Source organism: Arachis duranensis, chromosome 3 (genome assembly GCF_000817695.3).
Source record: "Arachis duranensis cultivar V14167 chromosome 3, aradu.V14167.gnm2.J7QH, whole genome shotgun sequence".
Classification (NCBI taxonomy): domain Eukaryota; kingdom Viridiplantae; phylum Streptophyta; class Magnoliopsida; order Fabales; family Fabaceae; genus Arachis; species Arachis duranensis.
In genome coordinates this window covers 42,787,879-42,800,860 of record NC_029774.3, presented here as the reverse complement: position 1 = coordinate 42,800,860, position 12,982 = coordinate 42,787,879, and the positions used below count along the sequence as shown (strand labels likewise).

At 33.9% G+C, this 12,982-nt stretch overlaps 2 protein-coding genes across 4 annotated transcripts; both read right to left on the bottom strand.

Annotated features, from left to right (window-relative positions):
* Positions 1 to 1,878: 1,878 nt before the first annotated feature.
* On the bottom strand, positions 1,879 to 5,134 carry LOC107478935 (uncharacterized). Of its 2 annotated transcripts, none has more exons than XM_021138338.2 (9): positions 4,925 to 5,134; positions 4,716 to 4,837; positions 4,397 to 4,448; positions 3,609 to 3,889; positions 3,463 to 3,524; positions 3,049 to 3,247; positions 2,859 to 2,955; positions 2,576 to 2,658; positions 1,879 to 2,355 (listed from the first exon to the last, which is right to left on the bottom strand). In XM_021138338.2, exons 4-9 carry the CDS (start codon positions 3,877 to 3,879, stop codon positions 2,348 to 2,350), a joined length of 720 nt encoding a protein of 239 aa, XP_020993997.1. In that variant the 5' UTR covers positions 3,880 to 3,889; positions 4,397 to 4,448; positions 4,716 to 4,837; positions 4,925 to 5,134; the 3' UTR covers positions 1,879 to 2,347. The 2 variants fall into 2 exon arrangements, with proteins under 2 accessions (XP_020993997.1, XP_015954575.1); XM_016099089.3 differs by having other exon boundaries at positions 1,880 to 2,355; positions 3,609 to 3,879; positions 4,925 to 5,133.
* A 1,158-nt stretch (positions 5,135 to 6,292) lies between these two features.
* LOC107478933 (protein POLLEN DEFECTIVE IN GUIDANCE 1) lies at positions 6,293 to 12,949 on the bottom strand. Of its 2 annotated transcripts, XM_016099088.3 has the most exons (11): positions 12,019 to 12,947; positions 11,243 to 11,394; positions 10,879 to 10,982; positions 10,274 to 10,362; positions 10,084 to 10,157; positions 9,362 to 9,512; positions 9,092 to 9,259; positions 8,167 to 8,264; positions 7,936 to 8,058; positions 7,130 to 7,198; positions 6,293 to 7,044 (listed from the first exon to the last, which is right to left on the bottom strand). In XM_016099088.3, the coding sequence occupies exons 1-11, from the start codon at positions 12,647 to 12,649 to the stop codon at positions 6,844 to 6,846; spliced, it is 1,860 nt and encodes a 619-aa protein (XP_015954574.1). In that variant the 5' UTR covers positions 12,650 to 12,947; the 3' UTR covers positions 6,293 to 6,843. The 2 variants fall into 2 exon arrangements, with proteins under 2 accessions (XP_015954574.1, XP_020993995.1); XM_021138336.2 differs by lacking the exon at positions 7,130 to 7,198 and having other exon boundaries at positions 12,019 to 12,949.
* Between the last annotated feature and the right edge of the window lie 33 nt (positions 12,950 to 12,982).

Genomic DNA, 12,982 nt, shown 5'->3' with positions numbered 1-12,982 from the left:
AGATCCAAGGGTATGATATTCCTCCAAAAACAAGGATATTTTAATGATATGGATGCTTTCTAAACTAACATGTAATTTATTCATTTTGATATATTAATTTTTAATTGGATATTATTTTAATCTAATAATTAATTATATTTATAATTTGAGTTATTTTAATTTAATTAGAATTAATATCTTAACTATGGTAGAATTATTTTGTAATTAAATTATTATTTCAAATAGGTAATTATCTAATTTCTTAAATATTAATAACCAATTTTTTTTCCAAATCAATCTTTCTAAAAAAACCACTTCTGCACATTAGCACTCTTCAATGTAACCACTCACTACCTACCGTGATAATAGTTGAATGCTTTGGATATCATTTTATTTTATTTCTTTTTTATTTTTTAAAGATATTTTTATCAAATTATAAACTCCATGAACTTTCAAATTTTTAAATGAATCTAACTATTCATGCTAAAGTTTTAATCTTACTAGATGAAACTGATATAAAGAATGATATATCATTGTCAAAGAAGATAGTAGAAAATTGGATAGGAATGAGGATTTTATGGGTTCACTTTGCCAAAATATGTTCAAGTTAATTACTTGATGGGGTGAACGATTTTGGGAGGCGCGACGACAAAATATGGGGTGAACGACAATGAAGGAATGGGAAAAAGTGAAAAGTCATTATAGAGAAAATTAGGGTACCTGGTCTAGAAAAAGAAGTTTTTCAATTTTTTCTTCTATGTTTTGAAAAGAATGATTTAGAGAAAATAGGATTTAATTATTAATATTTTAAAAAATTATATAATTATCCATTTCAAATAATAACTTAATTATAAAATGATCCTATTATGGACTCACATGGCACATATCTCAGGCATATTCTCCTTCTTCTTCTTTTCTTTGTTATTTTTATTCTGATTTAACTGGCTTTTAAAATTTCAAAGTAAAACTAAATGTAGGTTGCTAGGTTGGTGTAACCAAATTAAACTAAGGTATTAGTAGCTGGTTAAACTGGTCTGAAGCTAGCTCAGTAGAAAGTAAATGTGTACGTACTACTAGATGTGATTAAGAAAAGTTAATTAGTGATTTGTATAAATTCAAAGTACACCTTTCCATGATATCATAGATTGGAAAGTAACTAAGAATCCTAGCTCATTTTTTAACTATCTTCATAGTATTTAAATAAACAAATTTTGAATTATTTATTTGTATGAGAACTACTTAAACTTCTATTAGAATTACGAAAACAGATACAGTTTCTTTAAAAAATTCTTTTGTTTTGAGCATTGGATTTTTTCTTGTGTTGTCCAGAATTAATTTTCTATAAGGTTGGAGGGGACCATTAATCCGGGAGAAAAATCCAACAAACCAATAAGTTAGTAAAGAGAATTGAATCGCTTACAAGTGACAACAAAGGAATGCAGCTGAAATAGTATAGTAGTGAAATGCAGAGAATATGATCATCAAACTTGCTTTATTCATATGGTGAAATGCTGTATATAATGTAGTAAATGGAATTGTGGTCATAGAATGAACAAGTAATCATCATCATTATTCATTCATTCACCTTGTTGCTGTTGGCACCAAACGGCAATATATCTCTTCACAAATAAGAAAAGAAAAAGGTATATGCAAACTCATTACCCACTTCAGTTCAAATATACAACTTTCACCAACAAAGAAAGACAAGGGAAAAAAGAAAAGAAAAGAAAAGAAAAAACAATCAATCATGTTTCATGTTTACATTTGGAAAATTTTCTTAAATAAAACTAAAACTAAAAAAATTCTTAAAAGTCTTTGTTATTTATTTAACCTCTATATCTTATGCTTAACTAATGAGATTTTAAAGTGAAAGGGAGCTAAAATGTAATTATCAGGTACCCTGTTCTTTTCTTTTCCCTTCCACAATACAATCTGTCCTGTTATTAGTACACAACATTGCTTTGCAATGACAACTACACGTTACTTTTCTTTTTCTTTTAAACTATAGAGAGATCTCACAACCTGGTGAGAGAAACGAAAGAGTGGAAATTGGAAATATACGACCATCTTTGTTTGTATATCAACAACTGCATCCTCTTTCTCAGTCTCTTATGGTGCAATTTGAATAAAAATACACGAAAGTTATAAGACAAAAACTACATATGAGTAAAGAGAGTAATATATATAACTTTTTTCTTTCTTTTTTCCTTCCCCCAAAAAACTTACATTAGAACTATATTATGATTTGCAATTATATTTCTCATCTACCGAAAGGTCTGCCACTCAAATATATGTAGTTAAGTATTTTTCTATTATTCACTCCTATGTGGCTTGCAAATGCCAAGTCAGTTATCCTCAAATTCCTTCACTACGTACCTGTTAGCACAAACCAAAAGATAATATGTTTGAGTTACCTATAGAATATTGATTTCAATAGATACTAACTATGCCTAGCATCCGAAGACAGAACCATATATTATAATTGTTGAGAGTAGTCTATCAATATGATTTGCTATATACTTGCATTCAAGCAACTAATACAACAATACAAACATAATCCAATTAAAAAAAAAAAAAATCATTGTAAAATACTTACCATAATTCTGGTGCACTTTTGTGAAGTCGTAAATGGCTTTTATTAAGGAGCCATATCTCAAGAAGTTCAATGATCCCATATGTCTGTAATAAACATCTGTCAGAATCTATTCAATATATATATATATATACACACACACAAAAAATGAAACTTTTACTATTTACAAAACACATACAAATGGAAGGAGATTAAATTTAGGGTTTAATGATCCAGCAATGGAATTGAGAAGAGAAGTAGCTCTGCAACACCAATACAGAGGGAAAGCAAAAGAGAGAATGCTTACACAATCTCAGTATACCGAATCCTCCATGCAGGAAAACCAAGGTGGCTTCTCACTGGCCCATAAACAAGTAAAAGGTCAGGTTCAGGACCCTTGCAACCTGACAGTGAAACCAGATGATTATTAACTGAATATGTCCTGAACAAGAAAATTAACTATGTAAATGACTAGTAGGTTCAGAAAGCAAACAAACCAACAACTTTCAGTGCCTCATTCAGGAGAGGTTCTGATATCACTTGACCATCAATTTCTCCACCAAAGTTTTGTCGTTTCAAATTCTCTACAAAAATAAAATTGGCTGCTTTTACCATGGCCTCCTTTCCATCTGCGTAAGAAACAAATTCCAAAGTCATGTGCTCTGGAACGTGGAGTGTAACAGCTTCATTAACTTCCTGCACTGAGTTAATGCTAGATCAGAACTCATTGACAGTGATTTCCATTGAATATCTATCCAATCCATACTTTCCCACCAGCACATTGTTTCAATCTCGATAATGATTACCATGGGCAACATATAAGATATATTTCTTGTTTTTTGCAAATATCATAAGTTCATTAACATGTTATGAAAGAAGCATACTAACTAACCAAAAAATGCATATAGTACCTCTATTGGTTTTGCATTCTTCAATTTTCCAAATATGGCTTCTTTAGACTTCTTCAGCACTCCTAAAATGCAGAATTCAAGGAAACTATTTATATATGGCCTGAATCACAAAATGTTTATCATTACTGCTTCTCCAAGCTTCATACCATTCATGTCATAGAGGCAAACATTCTTTACCCCAATAGAATCCAGCCACTGCAAGAGCTTGACAACTTTTGAAGTTTGGTGAGCATCTTCACTTTCTATGACAATGGCAAGGTACCGAAGCTTTGCTATATTAAGAGACTTGTATTTCTCCAATACTCCACAAGTGATGAAACAACTTTCAATGAAACAACGGATTGCTAATATGGAATGCCAAATGCTGAGAAGTATGTGTAGGAAGTACCAAAGGAGTTGAAGCCCAACATTGCCCATCTGTAAAAGCCTTAAAACCCACAATGAATACACTTTTTTACCATTTTCGATTTGAATGGAAAAGCATGCGCTCAGTTGCTGTGCCTAGACCAAGTAACCACTTAAACTTATGCCAAATGCTATTATGTTCAGCAATAAACTGGACAAAAAATCCAGTTAAAAAATAATAGGACAAATCAAAGAGGGAATAGTATGATGCATTTAGATTGGAATATTGCATGATTTCTATGAAATATGGCATCGTCATGACCCATTGATCTTCCTAAACTAAAAACACCGTAAAAGTAAAAGTTTAATTGAAAGATAAGTTTTTGATACTTTCAGTGCATTGAATAAGTCAAAAACCTAAAAAATTTCCATTATTATCTTCTTAACAAGTTCCCCGGGACATTTTTTAGCTACATCATTTATTTAATCAGTAACTGTATTATTGCCAGTTCCAAACATGTATTATACACATTTCCCCCCTTGTCTTTTTACTCTAATTTGTAATAAATCATGAAAATTGAACACTCACAGTGAGAACGGAACGAGACAACTTGCGAGCTGGATATTTCAAATCCATGATCCTAACAGTATGCAAAACATAAAATCCATCAAATTCCAAAGAACATATTATGGCATTCACTCAGCAGTAACACTAAACAATAACATGAGTATTTTGAATCGAAATTAGGAAGGTCAATAGAGACGAATTCAGGTGCGGGTTTGATGAATAAGGAAGATGAAGAGTAATGAAACGAATACGAAGGGGAAGAAAGAGGATTGAAATTGAAATCAAAGAAGATAATTAAAAGAGGAAAAACAGAAAAAGGTGGGTGAGAAAGTAGCATTACCTTGTCACGCTGTATGCGATGCAATAAACGCGAAAATGGCGCTTATAATTGTTACATTATTCTAACCGGTTACACCGGGAACCATGAGCAACGAGCACTTCTTATTGTCACACTATTCTAACCTGTTGAATCGGTAACCATCAGCAACGTGCAATGAACAATGAAGAGAGAAAAGAAAGGGAAAAGAAATAAGAATGGAGAATCCAAACCAAGAAGGAGAAACAGGAAACGTGAACGTGAATGATTCGATAACACGACGAATCGGCAGGTGACGTTCTGTAAGAGGCGGAACGGATTGCTGAAGAAAGCGTATGAACTGTCTGTGCTTTGTGATGCTGAAGTCGCTCTTCTTATCTTCTCCAGCCTTGGCCAACGTATGAGTGTGCTAACAACAGCTTCCTTCGCCTTTTCTTTCAAATAAATATCCAAATCTTTCACTTTCTTAGCTATTTATATATTATTATACTTTAATTTGCCCTAAATACTTTTAAACTTGTTTACACCAAAATCAGCTACTAAGGTAGAATAGAATTAAATTATACATGTATTTATACACAAATATATATTAGTTAATTTTAATGGCTGATTTTGATGTACAAATAGTATTTTTGTTAAAAAAAGTTTGGGTTTTTAGAAATGAACTCTAATTAAATTGAAATAACTCAAAGTCGCAAATATAATTAATTATTAGATTAAGATAATATTTAATTAAAAATTGACACATCATAGAAGACAAGTTACATATTATTTTAGATAAAATTGAAAAAAAATTACCATTTTTTAATGTACGAGAAATTCAAACGGACCGGAGTTATGGAAGATCCTGAAGAACCAACTTGATTTCAAAAGACAAGATTTCCAATTCCTCCCATTTAGGATTACTTGATGTCTAAGATTCTTGGTTTCTCCCTTATTTGTGATAACTTTTAAATTTGCGTGTAATAAACTTACATTCTCCACTATGATTATCCTATTGCCTCCTTGTATCTTACGTGTAATAAACTTACATTCTCCACTATGATTATCCTATTGCCTCCTTGTATCTTACGCTGCATTTGTTTGATGAGACAAAAGACACTAATACGTAAACACAGCGATGTACATTTACTATTTGTTTGTTGAGACACAAATTTTTGAAGAACATGATGACACACAAACGTATATAAAATACATGTATTCGGTGTCCTTCAAAAAAGATAAGACACTGCGACACATTGAATAAGATACAAATATTTACTCTTTTATCCTTAGTAATTTACTCTTATCCTTATTCTATTGGTGATAATATAGGGGAAAAATTGATATTTAATTTATACTGGTGTGTCTTGTCCAGTATCACCAAATACAATAAAAAATTATATATCTTTGTGTAAATGTCTCTTTGTGTATTTGTGTCGGTGTCCATGTATTTGTTTAATAAAATTCAGTACTTTGACTTTCAAAAACTAAAAGGACACCATGATCACTATCAGTTAAATGCATCTTCTTCAAGCCCAACTTCCATGGTAAACATTACTATCACAACCACACTAGATGCACGAAGCACAAAAATTCAAGGCTTGTTATGAACCCACCTGTTATGAACCCACCTGGGGATTTTGATTGCGCCTATAATAAGCATAATGAAAGTAGAAATTTTTACATTTTATAAGAACAAATAGCACTGCATGTATGTTGCTTCTGTGTATAGATGGCATATGGAAAGAGGCCAAAATAAGGGGTGTGAAACTAACTTTTCTTTTAAGGCAATTGGTATGGTCCAATATGGCAATGTATGAATTGGAGGGGTATAGAACTATAGAAAGTTAGAAACTCTGCTGCAAGTTAAAGGGATGGGATTCATGCAGCCTATACAACCTTGTATCGTTACTCTGTATTCATCAAACTATGCCTCATCCTGGTATCAAAATTGCAAGGTGAAACCATTTATAGGCTCATCTTAAGTTCGAAAAACCAAGAGATTGAAAAAGAATTTTCTCCGGTATGTGCTAGTTATCAATGATGATTTGAGAATCGACTGCTCAAATCATCTGCCTGTGGTCATCTTGTTGATGATCTGCCGGCACATGCATGGAGGCCTTCATGGCAAAGCACCTTGACTTGAGACAGAAACTTTTTCCCTTTTAACCTAATCTGCATGAAGATGGTGCTTCCTCCTCCGGTTAACATACCAAGTGGCGTGTTTCTGTAGGCCCAAGCCAACAAGGACCTTAAGGCTTGTAAGCATAACATAGGTCATTGCTGTAAAAAGCAGAATCCAGAAAAGCCTCCAGCGAAGGGGATTGGGAGGGATGTTTACGGCAAAAACTGGAGTCAGCACTCGAATAACCTGAGAACAAGCAATACATTAAATTAGCAACAAATAGCAAATTAGCATATAGGAAATGCAGCATTTGAAACATTTATATGATTACCACAGATGCTGGAGCAAGGGGGACAAAAGTAAGGTTTTTCTTCACACCCTCAGTTTGCATATTTAAAGTCTACAGATACGAAAAAGAGTCCAGTGTCAGGCTTGTATTCTTAGGTAAATTTCCATCATAGAGTCAGCTAAAGCAATATAATTATCAAAAAAGGTATAAACCAACTTAAAGTTACAGAATTATACATCATTCTTTATGCAGTAATAGTTGGCTTTCTCAAGTGTCAACTAAATAGCATATTCTTGCTTTCCAACAGGAAACACCATGTGCAAATGCCTATTTATATTTAAAAAAAAAAACCCTTCCATATGGTAAAAGTATTCTCATTCTCTTTTTCTTTTATTACTTTTGGTGAAATATGGTAAAAGTGTTCACTTATAAACTGAACTCACTGGAATTAAACTATAAATCAAAGAAACAATAATAAAAGAAATCAAAGGGACAAAATCAAGTGAGAAGAAAAATGACCAGGTTATTTAGAGAGATTGAACCATATTGCTAGAAAGGAATACAAAAGGCATATAAAACCATATTGGATTCAATATCGCAGTAAAGGAAAACATATTACAAGTTTACAACAGATAATCACAAAAGGAATTTGGAAATTGAATTATGGAAGGCTGTGGTACTTTCAATGTATTATTGCTCATAAAGCCACTCAAATTCTCCACCCCGTGAGGGATTTGAAACATATGCAAATTAACCATGCACAGCCAGCTGTTTAATGCCTTTTTAATCAGAATAAACAACCACTAATAGTGCATGGATGATATGCACATAAAATCAGATGAAAATACCTGTTTACAGAGGTCTTCAAGGAACTCAGAGTATGTAATGGGTTTGATGTCATTGAATTTAGCAATGAATGAATGCTTGATGATATCAATTATCATTTCGCATACATAAACCAATAGAACATTCTGCACCATCCAAAATGTGTTAGGAGCAAGTCTCGGTCAAGAAAGAAAACTGATTCCCATATGACGAACTTAATAAATATCATGAGCTAAAATACTTTGAAAGCTTACACTAAGAAAACTCTCAAACCAAGGACCCTCTGCCTCCAGAATATTTTGAGCCAAAACAAATAAGATAAATGCTGAAATATGGAATCTCTCTATAGAATCTGCTCATCACCACAAGTAAAAGGGAAAAGAGAAGATCAGAAAAATAAATATAAAATCTAAAGAGAAAAAATGGTCGTAGTATGAATGTCAAATCCAGAACAAATCCTAGTCAAATATAAACAGTTAATATTTGAAATGATTTCAGTCTATTACTAATTTACTATACACAATAAGTTCATGTTATTGCCATTCTTGCAAAAATTATTTTGCTACAAATGTCATAAGGGTATTATGGGGAATTAGGAGGTAGTTATTTAGTGAGTGGGAGTTATTGGACTATGGGTATAAATAAGGGACTATCACTATTGTAATACACAAGTGAAAAATAGAATTGAGTGAACCTGGTTTATTGTGGAGTCTATCTCCTAGGACTGGAAGGATAAGGAATTTCAGATTCTGACAATCAACACAATACACCATACACCATTTCTAGATTTCTATTGTTAAAATATTGATAGTCCCTTATTTATACTCATATTCCCACAATTCTCACTCACTAACTAATTACCTCCTAATTCCCCATAATACCCTTATCATATTCATATCATATTTCATTAAAAGATCAAAACCCATACATAAAATATTTATTAGTGTTTGACCAATGCAACCCATTAAGTCCTAACAAAATTAGAATTTAAATCAAAGGGATGCACTAATCATGGACTTCAACACCAGAACTAACTTTCATTTTGCTTAAAAAGTGAGTTTTATTCATCATATTGTAAAACGGTTTGCATAATTTCTATGTAGCATAGGAACTAATCATCAATATACCAAATAAGCAGAAATCAAAGGAAAAGAAACTCTAGTAGGCACAATAACTTACCAAAGTAAACCAAACTGTGTACATTGTCCCTGCTGTATCGCTTAAACACATTGCTTTTTATCTCAGCAAAATTATTTGACACCAGCAAAGCGAACAATGCATTGTTGTGAGCAACTATACAGGTTGATAGAGTGATTGCCTGAGCTAATAAGATAAAAGAATGAACAAGTAAGACTAGTCAAGGAACCAACAACCTCTGTTTCTTACTTTTGCTTACAAAGAATAAGATAGTTAACAAAACATCTGTGATTGTCCAAAGAGGAAGGATATTTGAAGCAGCAATAGCTAAAGATTCATCGGCAATAAATCTCCATATCCAGAATCTCGTACTTTCTGGTGGACAACTTGCAAGTCCTTCAGCTGAATGAAAGAATGTTTGCAGTACATCCCCATTAAAACTTTGACATAATTTATCAAAAATCTGCAAGATCAGTCACAAACTTCCAGTATAAGTTTCAGAGTGAATCACATTGATTTACAGCATTTAATCAATCAACATAAAGAAAAAGCAGTAGCAGATTTGATTATAATTTCAGTAGCTTTTGACTGGATGGTTAAATGACCAAAGGCCACCAATCCATGTTATAACTATTACTTGTGTATTCCATCATAGAACATACATCCTGCTCTTTTCAGTTACATTTTCAATTGGCATAGCCCAAATTGGACCTAAGTTGAGGCAACACTATTATTTTTCCACATCCCTTCTTGCATACAAATTCTGAGTTTCCTGCCAATTGTCACTAATTCAGGTTTGCTACAAAACAATGGTGTATGTACTTCTTTGGAAGAGCAGGGATACTGCCACTCAAATTTGTGTCTATGAAAAATAAAAACATGGAGATAGCATAGCATATTGACACTGATTTCTGACTTGAATTAGTTCCCTTCCATTGTCAAGCCAAGATGATTGAAAATTGACAATACGGATCGACATATGGAGAACTACTTATTCCCTATAACTGAGATTTATGTATTACGAAAATGCTCACCTCTAAAACATTGTAGACCACATATAATTTGATTGTTCCTTGACCACGGATCATATGATATATTAAGCTGATATCTGAGGCAGCATGATTTTAAGGATGAATAAAACAAATTCAGTATATAGCATTATAGCTGATCAACACAAAAATTAATGATATAACATATGATCATAGGAGCAGAGAATCAGAAGACCTGTCTGCTGCAGAAGAATGACTCCACAACTCATAATAAGAAAGCAGCCAAAATCTGATAATTCCATAGCAGACAACCTCTTGAACTGCCTGCCACAAGCATGATAAGGTCAAATTATAATACTAAAATTGATGGACTACAACAAGTTTTAAAACTGAACACAAGAATTGGGATGAACAAGAGGATACTAATCAAAGTACAAGAACAAGTTGATTTTGTAGTAACAGAGATTGGTTTTATATTCAGCTGAAAGAGACAGCGACTAATACAGTCTAGATAAAGTTAAAAAATTCAGGGCCAATACCATATCCAATGTCTAACTGGATTTGGACCAACTGCTTAATCTAGGATGCATGGTTCACACATTCATTTCGTACTCATCATTCAAAGATCTACAGATATTTATAAGGCATTAGTAAGATTGTAATAGATTGACTCTATCCAAAAAAAGATGATTGCAACAGATGGACACTGCCTAAATCACTAACTCAAATTGAAGAAATAAATGCTGCAGAATTTTGAATTTTCTATAACTTAAAATCCCACACGCATGCCCCAACTAACATTTTATTTCGAGGGAAGAAAATTTAGTAAAGGTGACAAACCTTGTCTTTAGAAGCTTCCAAATGGTCATCATGATTCTTGTTGGCATGATAGTTAATAATGAAAGAAATGAATCGAAGCAGACAAAGCAGCCAACATCAATAAGCTGCAATTACATTCTGTGTTTGAGTTGCCACAGCAGAAAATGCACTAGTAGAATATGCTACTATATGTTAGCAAGGGTAAGGGAAGGTTTAATGTTTTTCATTTTTCCCTGAAACTTCTGAGTTTATTCCAAATATTTGAAGGTAATATAGGCAGCTAAACCAGGAACATATATCCATAAACGACAACACAAAACTATAACTAGAGTCATTTCAAATTTCAAATTATCTTCCCATTTTCAATCAAGAAAAGGAAGTGTACCAATTCACATCTCCATGGCAAGCGAAAGATAGTGTCATAGACTCTCTCTCGTTCTTTTTCATTTCCAAGTGTTGTTGTACTCCGTAAAGAATTTCCATTGTGCATTTCTTCCAAGAAGTATGCTAGAGGAGATTTATCCACCAAAAATACATCTGACATAACAAAATTAAAAAGTTTAAAAACAAAATATCACCACATGTCAATTAATTAAGCCAAAGAGAAGACAGACAGTATTCAGCAAAGGCAAGCAGATATTGCTTCACATTAAGAAGTATCAGACAAACTGCCAGACTAGTTTCAATACACAAATAACCAGCTAAAGTATAACAATAGAACAGGCATAAAAATATTCATGAATGTCAAAATAATTCACTCTCATACACAGATATCAGTCAACGCTCAAATGGCTGCACTGCATTAGCCATTCCACTGATCAACTATATATACCCTTTGGAAGCCAATGCAAAGTGTAGTTGTATTGTAACAAAAATCACAAATGAAATTGATTCAGACATGTAATATTATACATTGGTTTGGATACAGTTTGAGCTCCACCATAATTGAAGCTGCATGAAATTTGTCATCTAGCATTTTCCATTTTTCATCTGGTTAACACCTCATATTATAATCATGCATGCAAAAGTTTTTTAAACCCTGTTTCATTGAAAATACAGTTTCATCGTCCTCATTTCCTTCCAATTGAAAATTCAATCCATATCATGAAATATAACAGATGCGACAATGCATGCAGAAGATCAAGCAACAATCTCACTCACAATTCGGATCTTCTGCCATGACACGCCTCCAATCCAACGATTCCACAGTCTCCAACTTCGCAACACCACCGTTCCCATCATTCTCCTTCGTCAGCTTTGGATTCTCAATCGGACTCGCCTTCGCACCGCCATCATCGTTCCCTCCGCCGTCAACCGCCACAGCAGCTGAATTCGCCAAATCCTCAGAGCTACCACTGTTCACAGCTCTCTGCCTCAGTTCACCAAAATTAAACCCGGTCGCCGGACCAGTACAAACGCTCGCCGCACTCTCCTCTTCCTCCACCAACGTTACGCTACCGGTGGAGTAAAACTTCCGAGCCCCGAGCTCGAATCCGTTGCAAGCGCTTCCATTCTGAAGCGGAAAATGCGGATCGGATGTAACGGAATCTGAATTAAGAGCTCTGGAATCCTCAACGGAGGAACACGGATCAGCTCCCGTTACAGAAGAAGATTCTAGAAGCTTCTGGTCCTTCTTCTTCTTATTCCTTCTCTGCTTGCGGCTCTTGCGCATCGTCGCCGTTTGCGTCGGGTCTGATTCTGCTCTGTTGATCGGAACAGCAGCGTGGTGGTCACCGTCACGGTGGCGGAGAACATCGAAGGAGAGTTTTCTGCCAGCGGTTCTCAACGCCATCGGAATCTACGACAATCGTTGGTGAATGAATGGGGGTAAATTAGGAATTTTGTAATTTGCATGTGAATTGAATTTTGAAGCCTTTATTATGGTTTGGGAAGAAGAATCGCGTTGGAAGCGTGTGTGATAGTTTATGAATTATGATATGATGAATTGATTGGTGTGAAGGAAACAGAGACGCTCTGTTTTTCGTTTGTTCACCTGTTTTGTTCCTTTGTTCCAAAGCAGAGTCCAGCAGGACTCGTTTCATTCGCGCTTCCTCATTCCTCTGCCTGCTAATTGTGTGTGTGCGTTTTTTGGTTCTCACTAAAGTTCTTTACTCTCTAGTTGATT

Coding starts and splice junctions, on each gene's coding strand:
- LOC107478933 (XM_016099088.3), bottom strand. CDS start 12,649: ATGGCGTTGAGAACCGCTGGCAGAAAACTCTCCTTCGATGTTCTCCGC. Junction 7,199..7,935: donor TTGAAGACCTCTGTAAACAG/GTATTTTCATCT, acceptor TCGTATCTGTAG/ACTTTAAATATGCAAACTGA. Junction 7,045..7,129: donor CCCTTGCTCCAGCATCTGTG/GTAATCATATAA, acceptor GCTTGTTCTCAG/GTTATTCGAGTGCTGACTCC.
- LOC107478935 (XM_016099089.3), bottom strand. CDS start 4,444: ATGGATTTGAAATATCCAGCTCGCAAGTTGTCTCGTTCCGTTCTCACT. Junction 2,956..3,048: donor TGAGGCACTGAAAGTTGTTG/GTTTGTTTGCTT, acceptor TTTCACTGTCAG/GTTGCAAGGGTCCTGAACCT. Junction 2,659..2,858: donor ATTCGGTATACTGAGATTGT/GTAAGCATTCTC, acceptor TGTTTATTACAG/ACATATGGGATCATTGAACT.